Source organism: Apteryx mantelli, chromosome 9 (assembly GCF_036417845.1).
Source record: "Apteryx mantelli isolate bAptMan1 chromosome 9, bAptMan1.hap1, whole genome shotgun sequence".
NCBI classification, from domain to species: domain Eukaryota; kingdom Metazoa; phylum Chordata; class Aves; order Apterygiformes; family Apterygidae; genus Apteryx; species Apteryx mantelli.
Window position 1 is genome coordinate 7,286,276 of NC_089986.1, and position 14,713 is coordinate 7,300,988.

General features: G+C 41.4%; 1 protein-coding gene across 1 annotated transcript in view; it reads right to left on the bottom strand.

The window, feature by feature from the left end:
* The window catches only part of SPATA16 (spermatogenesis associated 16), an 81,038-nt gene that overhangs the window by 31,095 nt on the left and 35,230 nt on the right, over nucleotides 1-14,713 (bottom strand). The window contains exon 4 of the mRNA XM_013945196.2: nucleotides 11,971-12,055. Within this exon, the coding sequence (XP_013800650.2) occupies nucleotides 11,971-12,055 (85 nt within the window). The remainder of the gene's footprint in view (nucleotides 1-11,970; nucleotides 12,056-14,713) is intronic.

Genomic DNA, 14,713 nt, shown 5'->3' on the forward strand with positions numbered 1-14,713 from the left:
CCAGGACAATTAACAAGCTTAAAATGTGCGTAACAGTACCATGACCACCTGGGGTGGTAGTAATGTCCCCTTGGGTGAGAAGGAATTCCAGCTTTCCACAGACGCGTCCCTGTTATCCATGGCTAACTCTCCAGATCTGGAGGTAGCAGACCAGGAAATAGCAAGCGTGTCTACCTGCCAAGGGTTCAGGGACCCGTGAATGGAGCTGGGCCTCTTCTTCCCTCCAGAAATACTTAGCAGTCTACACTGATTTACAGCAAAGTGATTCTGAGTTTTCATATTTCGATGGACTTTAATTTCCCTATCATTCAGGGCTCTTACAGGATAAGTAGCAAAACGATGGTACCAATAAAGCTTTCCAAGGTAAATTTTAAGAAAAGCAGAGGCCTAGTCAAACATGTAACTACTCAATTTCATGTGTAAATATAGGCACCAAATCAAATTTTGTGCTAGATATTGGGTTTTCTGATGGCTTTCTATAGCTCAGCAGCCACTTTCTAATCTGAATTAATACATCTCTGGGTGTATCCATACACTTCAGATGTAAAATAAATGGAGTGAGGCAGCGAGACAAAGAGGTGGGCGGCTGGACCAGACATATTCTGTGGGTGTGGGGGAATAGCTTTCCTGGCATTTGCCTGCAAAGTTCATTTTTGGATTCATCATCCTTGAGAGCAGCTCAAAGTCATGCCTATAATATCTTCGCATTGCCAGGTACCCGTAGATATGCCGCGCAGAATGCAAATAGTGACTGGCTCAGAGGGCAATAACGGTAAAATGTCAGGCAAAAGGCGGGGGGAAAAGATAGATCCGTGGTTTCTGGTCAGTACTGCTGGTGAAGGTATTATTACCCAAGAGCATTTTTTTTCCCCAAGCTACTGACCCTGGACATAGATGCTATTTGTTTTATTATCCTCTTGGATTTTTATGGGCTAAAGTCTTTAAGGATATAAAACTTCAGCCCATAAAAACTTTGGAGCAGAAAACTTTATACGATGAAATCCCTGAAGATTTTTCTGCGTAAGCCTTTATGTACTGAAGTCCATACCCACGGAGAAATATCTGCCAATGTGTCTAGGAAATGGGAATACAGAGCATTATGTCTGTCGTGGCATACACCATGCAGATATTCAAGATACAGTCAAACTGTGGAGAGAATTGCAAGGGCTCCACTGGACTTTCACCAGAGTCTTTTGAGAGTGGATAGAACAACTGTGTTTTTTTTCTATTTTCATGTGTTTTGGTGTCTTTCCACCAGAAGCGTTATGTCTGCAAGCTGCTCTCCAACACATAGGGGATGTTGCTGTTGTAGTCTCAGAGTGGGAGAATTGCCAGGCTCCTTCTTGAGCATGGAGATAGCAGGTAAACTTATCTCTAGGCACCAGCTATGGAGAAAAATAAAGATGATGGTTTCCATATATCTTGCAAGTGAGATCTGCAGCGTTATCTCATCAGGTGGTGTAACACTCCAGACTTCGACCTTGAAAGAGTCTGAAAAAAACGAAGGCCTTAAGAAGCCCTTAAACCACAGGAAAGACCTTCTTTAGCAACATACAACAACATAAGGACTATCACTGATCATACAAGTTCATCCAATGGGGTGGTTCCTCTCAGCAGCAGGCCAAGTCTGTTGCTTCAGGGAAGATTAAAAAAAAGGCTCTTTTAAGAAGAAGTTGCAGAATAATCTGATCATAGGGAAGATTTCTTTCTGTAGTTACAGGTTTGACTCATGCCCTACCACGTCAGGAGGTTTACATCCCTGTTTCGGAAGTGTGTGGAATCAGAGAAAGTCTGCAGAGAAACCATCTGGAAGCAAAGTGTCTCAAGGAGTATTTAAGTTGTCAGCACTTCTACTGAAATGTCAGTTAATTTTTTCAAGAAACAGAATCATTCACAAGGTTTATGGGGAACATATATTGTTATTGTGACAATTAAAAAGCCAAAAGACACTCCTAAACGAAACTTTGTTTTGATGAAGGGTTTAAGTAGATATTCCTTAACTTGAACTAAAACCACATATCCCTTTGCTCTGAGCACCTTGGTTCTGCTATAATGTTATACTCTACCATATCTAGCAATATTACATTTCCTAGACCTTTTAATAAACCCTAAACTTTAGCCTAAACAATTTTATATTGTCCCTTCAATGCCCACTAAAGTTCTAAGAGCTCGTAAAATGAATAGGTAGATGCACAAGAAACAGAGTTTTCCTATGCCAACTTTTGATGGCAAATGATATAACTACTGCAATATTTTTATGAAGCTTTTGCCATTTTGCCTCACTTATAGCAGATACAGAAGAAGAAAAATGGCACACTAGCTGCAAATTCTTCATAACAGTGACAGTAGCTTTCTCTGCTACAGTCCCTAACCTTAATCCTCTTTAACTACAGAAAGGTTTAATTTGAAAAATCCAATTATCTTGACATCTAGAATTAGCCAAAAATTTAGATATCTTTCTAGTGCCTTATCTTGCAGCTGCAGCGCACGCTCAGCCACTGGCTCATTTACATTACAGCAGGAATTGATGCTTTTATTGATGATTTTTATTAATGTAATGACATCAGTCAGGGTAGAGCTATTAGCCTCATCTATGAACTGCTTCCACTCTTAGGTAGGTAGAATTATGGGTGCACTGCGGTGCAACCTATGTGCTTTTCTCTATATCTTGCAAACCATAAAGAAATATCTGGCAGCCCTGCCACTAAGGCTGTTGCTGTTGTGATATGAATATCTTCTCACCAGCGTGATCTTCTTACACTATTTTTATTTTTTTCTGTGGGAAAAGTAAGTAGACTGAATGCCAGAGCATATCCTTTTCTCAATATGTTTATGGCAAGAATAAATCATGTATTATACAATAGATGAGAACTTTCTGCTTATCTGCCATGTAATGCCTCCCCATTACTGTAGGCCACATCAAATACCAGCTTATTTAGGTTCTTAAGTTATTAATGTATTTAAGGCTTTGCCAGTTATTTTGTATGCAGTATATTTTTAAAAGCGGATTTGCAGAGCAACACAGAGATAGGCCCATGTATTCTGCTGAGCTGTAAAAGGCAGAAGCAGACACATTCCAGACGGGTTACCTTAAACTTCAAGATCTATTGATATTTCAATACGAATCTCTTTATGTTTGGGAGAAAAGAAATCCATGCTTTATATCCTCCCAAAGTGATCACTATTCATTAAAGAAATGCACCCAGAATAAATGGGTTAGGGAAAAGAATTTGCTGGAGGCTGCCCTTGAAAGTCTCTGTACATGCTGCTAGCACGTGGGAAAGTGGGCACCCAGCACAGATGCAGAAGTGCAATTCTAGTTTGAGGATGCTCGCGGTCCTCAGGTCCCCCAGCCAACACGTGTGAACTGCGCCATGGGAGTCCTCAGCTCTCGTGTCACCTACCACCCGCTGAGGATCTTCCCCTCCCATCTTCCATCCAGGGAATGTGAAGGACTTCGTTTTTTCTTAACTATGGTTACGGGCTGATCCGGAGTCTCCTTGCTGGGGACGCCGCGACGTGAGGGTCAGCCTGGCGAGGCGAGGCGAGGCGAGCGCCCTTTGATAGCCAGCGGGAGCGAGGGACGGCGTGGGCAGCTCCCAGCCGCCCTGCTAGCTGCTGTGTAGCTGCGCTCGCTTGGCACGACAGCAGGCAGTGGTAAATCTGCAGCAGGGAAGCGGGTCAGTGGATGCAAAAATCAAAGAACAGCCCTCTCGAACATGCCAGTTATCCTCTACGGGCAGATATTAGCCAAAAAAGACAGCTTTCAACCAGCTTTGTTAACGCTGGCCCTTTCTTAAGGATAAGAGAGTTTCCATAGTGAGAAACACCTTAATTCCAATAAGGCAATCTGGCGAGGCTTTGTTCGGAGCGGCAGGGCTGCCGGCTCGCTCCAAGAGACGCCTTCGCCGAACGCAAGCGCTCTGCAGGTCTTCGGCCAGCTCCACGCTGCTCCCGCTACGTCAGGAACCCGGCACAGCTTAAACGCCAGCTTTTTTTGTGAAGGGGGATTATAAACTGTGCTCAGTCAAACAGCTTTGGCAGTCTGGACTTGGAGACACATCTTAACTCAGACAGGCAGAGCTAAAGGTCAAGCGTCACTGAGTGCTTCGTGGGAAAGCGATTATACCCACTGGCCAAAACCTGGCATCCGAACCCATCCCATGATTCGGGCACGTGCTTGAGAGACGGGGAGTGACACTGGCAAGGGAATAGCCCCTGGAGAAAAGGGGAATATTTGCTTTAGGGGCTTTTCAGGGCTTTTAGTACCAAAGGAAGGAAGAAAGAAAAAAAGAAAGAAAGAAAAAAAAGAAATATAGAAAGGAAAAAAAAGAACCCAAAATGTAGTAACTAACTGAACGAGATGTCAGTCCTTCTTAGCACTGAGCTCAACATGTTTTGGGAACTCGACTTAAATGTGAAGAGATGAATCAGACAGCCAGGGATTGTGACTGATGTGGTTAGCCCGTAAAATGGACAGCACTGTTCAAAGGGGCAGCGAAAAATCATGCCTGAGTCGTTGCAATAGCAAACTACTTTATGTGGCTGAATGGCTGCTAATTTAGTAGAAGACAACCTGACTGTATATAGAGATGTTTTTGAAAAGCGACTTTATCTCTTTTTGTGTGATGTCCTCTATAGCTCTCTAAGAGCAGGTGTCCAAATGGGAAACCACATAGCCAGTAATGATCCTGGTACAGCACAAACTCCTGTCTGCAGTTTCATCTCCCCGGAGAAAGGAGATGGTGTACAAAGAAAGGGAAGAGGATAATGAACGTGCAACTTGAGTGAACAAGAAGGGCCTGAGAATGGCACAAAATGTCTGGTTTTCTATACTGATTTCTCAGGTTCTGTAAATCTTAAAGCTCTGCTTCGCAACCCAGTAAAAGCCAAATTCTACTCCTGAAATTTGCACATTAATTTTGAGCTACCCTGTGGGTTTTTTAAATGGTATGGAGCTTTGCTCACCAGGGTTGTTCCCATTGAGCATCTTTGAGGCATGATTTATGGGCCTCTGTTAACAGTTAAAACTTTAATTGGATTGGTATTATGCTTCATATTGGGATTTCAACAGCTACCAACTACAACCAAGATACGTAGTGCCTATTACATTCAGCTGGTATTGAATAAATCCATCTCTCTCTAAATTAGGGGCAATTAACCCATCTGTTTTAATAAGTGTGACATTTAAACTAATAACTTTTCTTAGCATGTAAATACAAGTATGATTCAAGCAACAGTAATTTTGCCATGAATGATCTAGTCCTGGAAAAATAGCAGTAGGTAGAAAATATGTGGAGGTAGATACTATTAAAGAAGAAAGGGCATAAGAAAAATGTTAAATTCCTTGGTTTTGAACATGCAGAGTTATTTCTGGAATGAAAATACCAGCAGTAACAACAGCAATAAAAAAGCTCCCAAATCAGCATCAACATGATAGAAACTCTCTGTTATTTGCCTTATCAATCCACTTTTCAATTACTCCGCATTTTTACTAGTGTATCTGAGAGCAGAATTATGCTTTTTTTTGGAGCTGGGAGTTATGTTTTACAGTGCACTGCAGATGTTGTGGGGAGCTTCAGTCACCTTTGGGATTGTGGTGGCATGGTATGGTGGGAACTAGTGATCCTGGAGTGGGGGTTATGGGAGATCTGGCTTAATTCCTGGTTTGTCACGGTCACTGTGCTTAGTCTTGGATGAGTTATTCAATTCCTTTTGTTCTCAGTACCCTAGGTGTTAAAAATGGATGGAAACCTTTCCTTGCTTCGCAGGGAAGTTGTTGCAAGAGAAATGTTACCGCTTGTCAGGCGTTTGGCAACTCCCAAGCTAGAGCAGTATGAGTGCCTGAATGGCAGACCTAGGAAGGGGCCCATTCTGCTCTGAAAAAATGTTAAAAAAAGGACTTCACCTGACTTTAACAAGTCACTTCAGCCATGATACAGAGAGAGCACAGGAAACCCATGAACTGGTCAGAAGCTGTGCTAAGGTCATCTAGGTACCAATGCCATTCCTTAAGAACAAATTCATTTTCCTCATTATGGGCCAAAATCTTTTTGTTCTTGTAATGTGCAAGACAAGAGGAAAATATTTACATCCCAATTTTCCACCAGAAAATGCAAAGCTCAGTGCACCAAAGCAAGCGGTGTCCTTCAAAATGGCCACAGATACAGCAGAGGGAGGAGTACCTGTTGGTTTTTATGAAGAGGGATATGAGAAATATTACCTCTTTTCTGAAGTGAGAAAAATTAAAATTAATTCTTAAGGTAACGACAAACTCCACAAACCTCTGAGACAAGGTGGACTAAGGCCTTCACTTTTGCCTGTACATGTAGCAGTCACTGACCTCAGTGGGATTTGCCCCCAGATTTGATTAAGGGAGAGACTTTTCTGCCGTGAAGTGTGGCACAGCGTGATATGCTGAAACAGCCTCAAGGATTGACAAGAAACGTATTTTCTCACTGATACGATGGCCAGGCTGTCTGGAGGGGCCGCCTGTCAGCTCGTATCAGTCATCCCATTAGGAGGGCTGCAAACCATCTACAGTGCTGCCAGCTTGGAAACCTGAGGCTCTGTGCCAGGACATGGGTCAAGCAGCGGCACGTAGGGCTGCCGACGGGCCTCGTCACGGGCTGGGACTGTGGAGGATGTTCTTGCTACCAACGGTATTTTTCCTTTAACTTTGTGCCTGGGATTGTGACCCTGCAAGGTGCGAGATAAAGCTGAGCGCTGAAGAAGTTGACAGCATTTGCCACTGCACTGTAGGTGTTGCAGGCCACCCTGCAGGGCTGGGTTATAATTTGCTTTACTGTACAATACGTATGTTATTCTGTGCTTCAAACAGCCCAGATTTTTGAACTGGAAATACCTGATGTTCATAATAGCAATGAGAGAGCAAAACAAATGTCTGAATACTTAAATCCTCCATGTCAGCCAGTGCATGTGCCTCCTGGCAGCTTTTTCTGCTACGTTGAGTTTAGCTGACAGAAATATTCTCAGAAATGCAAGTTTGTGAGCTCCATGTGCTCACAGATCCTGTATTTGACATGTGCTAAGAGCAACAATGCAGTGGCTGCAATCTTGGCCAAAACACTAGGGTTGAACCAGAAATCTCTAAACCTAAAAGCCCAGTTTGCTCCAATGCAAATTAAAGGTCTCCATGTCACCTGTAGCAAATACACATTGTCTACATTAAGGAATTATAGCTTTTAGTATAAATGGTTATGGAGGTATACAGATAGAAACCTAAAAGCTTTCGAAATGCCTGCCTGAAGTTCTGTTAGTTTTTGCAGCATATACGCTGCTGGAGCAAAAGCAATTAGTGTGAGACTTTGGAAAGCTGTGAATGACTTTGGGTATAACTGCAGAAGGGATGCTGGTGCAGAACCTTTAGTACAAAATGGGCCACATGGTTTTCGTAATGGAATAATAAAAGCAATTAAACTTGTAGTGTGCTAATGAGTCAGGCTTGAGATGTTTATAAACTAGGTAATAAAGGCGCTTGCTACTAAAATGTCTCTATCAGATATTAGTCAGGCTGTGATATTCAAGATATTGGCAAAGTTCATTTCTGATGACATGATACGTTTGGTGATATTGTGGTGTGGGAGTGATATAACTTTTATTAATAAAATAAAACATCCAAGGTCTATTGCATAGCTTTTAGCCAGTGGAAATAGTTTACAAAGGTGTGAGTCAAATTAGACAGTTTGAGGATGGACTCTTTCTACAGGATGAAATGCCTCAAGTCTCTTGTCTGTTTTGCTCTTTCCAGCTGAGAAAGGCTGACAACAAATGCCAGAAGGCTTACCTGACAACAGTAATAAACAGGGTTAAACTTCTGTCTTGCTGCTACAACTCTGTAAATGTGCACCATGATACATTTAATAACTTTCACATTATTATTTCATGTGATGAATTCTATTTAACTGGCCTATTTTTAATCCAACGGCCGATACACAAATCACCCAGTGCATATTGCATAGTGGGTTGTGAAAAAAACCCCATTCATCTGATTATATGTTAATTTGGAATGTATATTTTCAACCCATGGAACAAAATACTTGAAAAGATACTTGGTGAACAGAGGAGAAGGACTAACTTATTGAATAACATTATCCGTTGCAAATTACTTTTTCAGCTCTCATCAACATTATACCTTCATCTCAGAATGGAATGGAAGGTGTGTATTAATATTCAAAAACAACACAGGGCATCGGATATTACATATCACTATACAGAAGTTCCAGAAATAGATGATTTACTATAAAGGGAATAATCAAAGAAAGCTAATCAAAAGCTAATCAAAAAGAATATTTAAAGGTACCTTGATCAAGATCCATAGGTATGTATTTGGGGAGAAGATAACAAGTAGTAGAGGATCTTTAAGCTTTCAAAGATGAAAGCATAATATAAATTGCTGGAACAACTATGATCCCAATTTGTTAACTGGGAAGGAGAAACAGGGACAATCATGCATCAAACCATCTTTTGGAGGGGTATGGTAGATACTCTCTTATTAAACTGTTTAAATGGAGATTGGATAACTTCCTCAAAGACACTCTCAGCTTCACCTCTTATTTATTGGTACTGATGCAGGAAGGCAAGGGTGAAATTCTGTGGCATTTTTATGCAGGAAGTCAGATCATTCATCATTATGAGCCCATCTGGCCTTAAAAATCTACGACAGTACAAATCTTGCAGTGCGTCTAAGAGGAGATAAACAATCACATGGAACAGATGACTACTGAAGAAGAAGCAATGTGTAAGAGTTAATAACGAGGAGAGGAGAGAAAAAGATTTGAGGATGTTTTAAGAAGAGTTTTAAGAAAGAGGACTCTCTGGCGGTTGATGTCAGGGATTGAAGAAAAGTACAAAACCAATATCGGGAGAAGGAAACAAAGGGAGATATAAGATTAAGGGAGATAAGACTGCTCTGAGCATGAGGAATAGATCAAGAGAGAAAGACAATGATCTAGAAGTAAGATGTGGATTAAGAGCCTGAATTTTATGCAGTAAGGAAGTTGGTGGAAGGACTCAAGTGGTCTGTACAATGTTTTGAAGATATCAGACAAGTAGAGCACAAGCTTGTGAGGAGGAAAAGCTTCTTCCAGCAGGAAAAAAAATCACGTAAAGAAAAGGTAGTCAGTGACACCGAAGAAGATTATATACGTGACCAATTGATCAAAGCAAAGAGTGCCAGATCTTTAAGTTCTCCTCATCTAAAAGTCTTTCTTCACAAAAGTGAAAAACAAACTGTCCTGTTCAGCATCTGTTCCCTTCCTCCTCAGAAAAAGTAGCTCACGCTTGTGAGGCAACCTTGCAGAGCTCTGGGGAAGAGGAGAAGTTAGCAAGAAAAGCGTGCATCAATAGCTGTTGCTTTGGTTACAAAGGCACATGAGCATGTATGGTCGTGACAAGTTATTTTCAGCTTTACACAGTGAAATAGAGAGAATATTAATAAAAAAGTTTATGTTATCTCTGCTTGGTCTCTCCGTGGTAGAAAGTCCTAGTGCGGTGTCATGTTCTCCATCATACTGCATAATTGTTGCTGTGTGCACTAATGACATTGAAGTTGCCCTTGATGCTGAATGCACAGAATTCATCAACTCAGGAAGGAAAAGGTTGTTACTGGTGCTGGGAGATATCTTCATGAACAGTGTTTCTTAAGTGCTAGCTATTAACTTGAGTGGGAGCAGTACTGGGCACCCAGCTGCCTGTACAGCGTGTGTGTCAGCATATAGATATCGCTGAATCCTTAGCCTAGCCCACGCTCAAGCATACGCATAAAAGGCACAAAATTGCAGAGCAATCTCTGTCTCCCAGTGAAAATCAAGCACGGTGGGGGATCAAAGAAATGGTTAGATCTCTACTGACATTTCAAAGCTTCTGCAGACAAAGACTGCAATTCAGGTTCAGGTGAAAGGCGGAAAAGAAGTGGTAACAGAGGACACAAACAGCATAGCGGTACCTGTTGGTGCCATGGAGGTGCAGGGAGGACCGTGCATGAACTCTCCATCAGGAACAGAATGAGCTCTAGACTGAAGCAGAGATTAACCAGAGTCCTATCACTTTCAAAATCCTTTGGCCTTTTCTATCTATAAGATGATGCAAATAGCTGGAAGCAATTCAGTACTAACATTTCATCTGGTCCGGGTCATTCCCTTCGTAGCTTCTGGTTCCAGCCCCACAGCTTCTGGTTCAGACTCTGTGAGAAGGCACCTTCATGAATCTTGTCCTTCACACTGTTTTTCTGGTCCTGTTGCATAGCAGGACACTCTGAACCCCTGGATAAGAGGATAGCGGTGACAGCTCCTTCTTTAAAGGTTCAGTCTTTGAATCTTCATGGCCATGACATCAAGAAGGGGAATCAATGGAGACCAGTGTTAAGAGACAAAAAAAGATATTCCATTTGAAGAAATGACCTGTTTGTAAAACCTGTTTGTGAACTCCAGATTTTAAACGAGTCTGACCCAGTGGGGAAAAAAAAAATCAAACTATTCTGTACAGAAGAAATTCTCTGCTGGAAAGCATATAAGAAAGTTCACAGGCACTGCAAACACTAGCCCAGTGGGTAATTCTCTGAATGAGATGCACTTTGCACTCACAGCAGTACTGAAATTCAGCAGCTCCCAGCCCTGAGATTTATTCCATTTTACCAATAAGAATGCAACTAATAATAGTTCAAAAAAGGAAGAATTTTCTGTGCAAAAGTAAAAGACCAGATTCTGATCTTTATTACTCTGGCTTATATCAGACCTATTTTGCACTACTTCACATCCCACAGTACAACAAGGACAAGCCCTCTTGTTGTCAGGGATGTTCTCACAGGTTGAACCCAAAATAAGTGGGATCAGAATCAGGCTCCAACATTTTATCACAAGGGACATGTATTATTTCTGTTACTGTATTTTTATTAAACATTTTTACCAAGTTACCAAAGTAACTTGCACTTGGCCTCCTCCTCCTAATCACAGAGAGCAGTCCATGAAATGATCCCTTGAGAGCCATGCCAGTTGTAAGGCAAAGCCTGTGGGAAGGCTGCATGAACCAAAATTAGCTCTGTGTAGGGCCACAAGCAGAAGTGAGCTCCCCAGAGAGTGCGAGGACAGTCCATGAGCTGCTTTGGTCCAAGATAATAGGTTTTTTTTTCCTGGGTGCCAGCTGTCACTGCCACAAGACGAGGCTAGGCCCCCTCTGTGAGGCAGAAAGGTCTTCCACCGTCTGAGGCCCCAAATGCTGCAGTCCCTCTGAAATGGACTTGGGTTGCATCAGCACTGGGTTTGTGAATGTTGGGACACAACCTGGAGTGATAAGCTCCTGCAGCAATAAGCCACTACCAGCAAAGGATTTAGCATCCATTTACCTTCAAGTGTGTGAGAACTCTCCTCAGAGCAGCAGGAGATACTCTTAAACTCAAATTTGTGCTGATGTTGCTGAACCACTAACTCAGATAAGAAAGTATCACTCAAGAGACAAGTCTCATTGAAGTCAATGGTCTACTCCCCACATAAGTAATCGTTGTAGAACTGGGGTCTTAACAGTCATCCTTCACAGAGCACTTTAGGTTTCTCTGAGACCATTTGTTATGGTCTTCCCTCCTCACTCCTTCCAGCTGAAGAGTTTGGAAAGGTGTCAGAGGATTACTATCATGCAAATTGCAAAAGAAAAGTGTCACTAAGGTAGGAAGGCTTCACAAAAAATAGCTTTGGGGACTATACAGTATCCAGAATTAAATTTTATAGCAGTCCATAAAATTGAAGTATGAGCCAAGGGTTAACAACCTTGAATTTTGCCCTTAAAATTAGTCCAAGAAAATCTACTTCATTATAAATACAGTAGTACTATATAGTGTCCTGTTGATTGATATGCCCAAGAGCTACCTTTGTCGGCAGTCTTTTAAGCAGCAATCCTTCATTTTGGTCTTAATAGTGAGATGGGCACCTCCTTCCTAGTTGGGCTATCAATTTTTACCTGCCAATACAGTTTGATGAGCTTGCTTATATGCTGCTCAGTGCCTCCTGACAGCCAGTACATATAGTCAGCAATCATGGCGCTCCTGGTGACAAAAGCAGAATAAATGAGTGTACGGGGAGAGAAGGATGCATATAGCAACACTTAAAGGAGATAATATTAAAAGATTGTAACATGAAGTTTCTATCAAAAGACTACACATAACACTCAGTCTTTGTCCAATTTTAAGACAAACATTAGTAAGCATTTTTAGATAGCTAAACTATGCGCAAGCAGACAACCCTACGTTTTTCTCTTTGATGACTTTTCCATATTTTATTGTGAGGAAATATTTAATGACTGCTCAAAAGTATTTTGGTTTGGCTTTTCTTTTTTGCTTTAAGCTATTTGCATGTGAAATAGACTAAATATAAGTAAATTTCTTCTAGGACAGCATCAAAATGTATAGCACCCTGTAGTTTGTCAGTCTAAGAGTACCACCGTCTATGGCAAATTCAGGCATAGTTCAGCTTTGATTAAACTCTATCTTAAAAAAAAACACCAAAAACCCCAAAGCAATCAGCTATCTTTGTACCTAATCGAGTATGCTTTAGTACTCCCACTGTCTGCTACAACCATTGCATTACTCTTTCTGGAGTGGGGGATATTAAAAACTATTGTACAATGGATATTAATGCAGAGTCTTGACAGACTTTAGAAAATCAGTTTGCTTTTATGGCTGCTTCTCCACGCTGCTCTCCATTTCCTTTCCTCTGGAGAGTCCAAATCCAATTAAATGTGACTAGATGTAATTCCAAATTGTCACTTTAGTCAATTAAACATATAATAATCTTGTGTACCTAATTACCAGCACCAAAAGTTTATTTGTTGATGTAGTGCTATCAATGTGTGCTTCTGCATGTTTCCCTTATCATTGCCTATATATTAATTGTGCTTTGACATTACTGTAAATTGAATTTGAAATTTCCCCCTAGTTAAAAGTGTCTTACAAAAAGTAATCCCAATCCTGTTGTAATACCCTTTCAGAATGTATTTTCCAAGGCTGCATTATGTTCTTAATGAGATATAACCAAAAATACAAGGATTTAACAACAAACATTTCAAAGCAGGCCCAGTATCAGGGGGTAACATTGTTATAAACAGGAACTAAATCTGCCCTTAGATGTTTGCATACAGCTCCCATTAATTTCACCGGGAGAAAAGGAATTCAATATGACCATGGTTTTCTGCATAAGGACTGGATTTAGCCCTAAGCCTTATCCAAGTCTCATTCAAATCATTGGCAAAAATCCTCTTGACTGCACTAGAACAAAGAGCAGTTTCTAATTGAACATTTTCAGCCCAGCTGATACAGGATGAACAGAGGATGAAATCCTCCTTGGCAGAACTCTCGTTGACTCCAAATGGTGCCAGGATTTAATCCTAAAAAAGACATAAGTAGCAAGTATCCTACGGATGAAACAGAGAAGGTCTCCAACACTACCCTAAGAGGACCACTGTAAACCATAGTTTTGAGAAGAGATATTCACTGTGTCTGAGACCCAAAAGGGAAATAAGAACGTGGCACAAAAACGGGTGAAGACTTTGAATGAATCTCACATTATTCTATATTATTGTGTGTTTGGTCTAGTAGATGTTGTCTGCAAAGCCTTCAGCTCCTTTTGACAATGGCAATAACTAGTACTACAGTCACTAATAGTGAATGTGAGTGATGGTGCCCTCCTGCAGCCAGCTCATAAGAAAGAAGAGATTGTTAATCTGATTTAGAACAATTCTAAAGTACTGAAGCCCAGTATTTTTGGAGCCAAAGGACAATTTCAAGTGGTCGTTTGCAATTTGGCATCATATAGATTTAATGTCCCCAAACTGCTGTCATTTCAAAGATTAAAACTGGCCAGTCCTTAAGCCCAAGTGTCACCCCATCTTTGTCCCATACTGTCTGTTGCTGTGGGACCGTGTCGAACAGTGCTGCCATGGGTTGAATGCAATCAGCTGCATGCACAGACACAAGCCGCTTGCTTTGCCATCCCTACTGCAAGCCACAGTCCATCATCTGCTGAAATGAGGATCCGTCCTGCTGACAGTACAGCACGGCATTCAACTTGTGACCTCTCATTCCTTTGCGGTAGTTAGCACTTTCTTCTCCCAGCTTCACATTGCTTTCAGAGGCAGAGATGTGCGTAGAGCCCTGGACAAATCTGGAATCAATTCCTAGACAAGTCACTTCATCTTTTGCCGTTTCCTAGCATCAACTGTAAAATGAGGGCAATCATATTTGACTGATTTACCTATTTGGTGTGCGAATTCTCCTGGCACAAACTATCTTTTACTAATTCTTAGCAGAGTGCTCAGCACAATGGCACTCTGATCATGGCAGAGGTCTCTAGGTACCGCGGCACTTCAGACAAACTCCTTTCCTCTTTATTCTGCCTTCTTAATTTGTTCTTATTTAAATAATCAGACTCACACTTATATTTTAAGCACATGTGCTTAGTTTTTCAATGTCTGCTTTTGTCCCTGCTAGACTTCTCTTGTACCATTTTGCAGTGTATCATGAACAGCAAGGCACAAATGTGAAAAACCCTCAGAGCCTTTAAGAGTGCCTCCATCCCTATTTTACTTTTCACTTTCTTGGTCATCAGGGAGCACACAGAGGTCAGGGCTGACGCTTGCTACTGTGACCTCGTGACTTATGTGGGACTTAAAAATTCCACTTTCAAAACAGACATAGGCACTAAAGCTG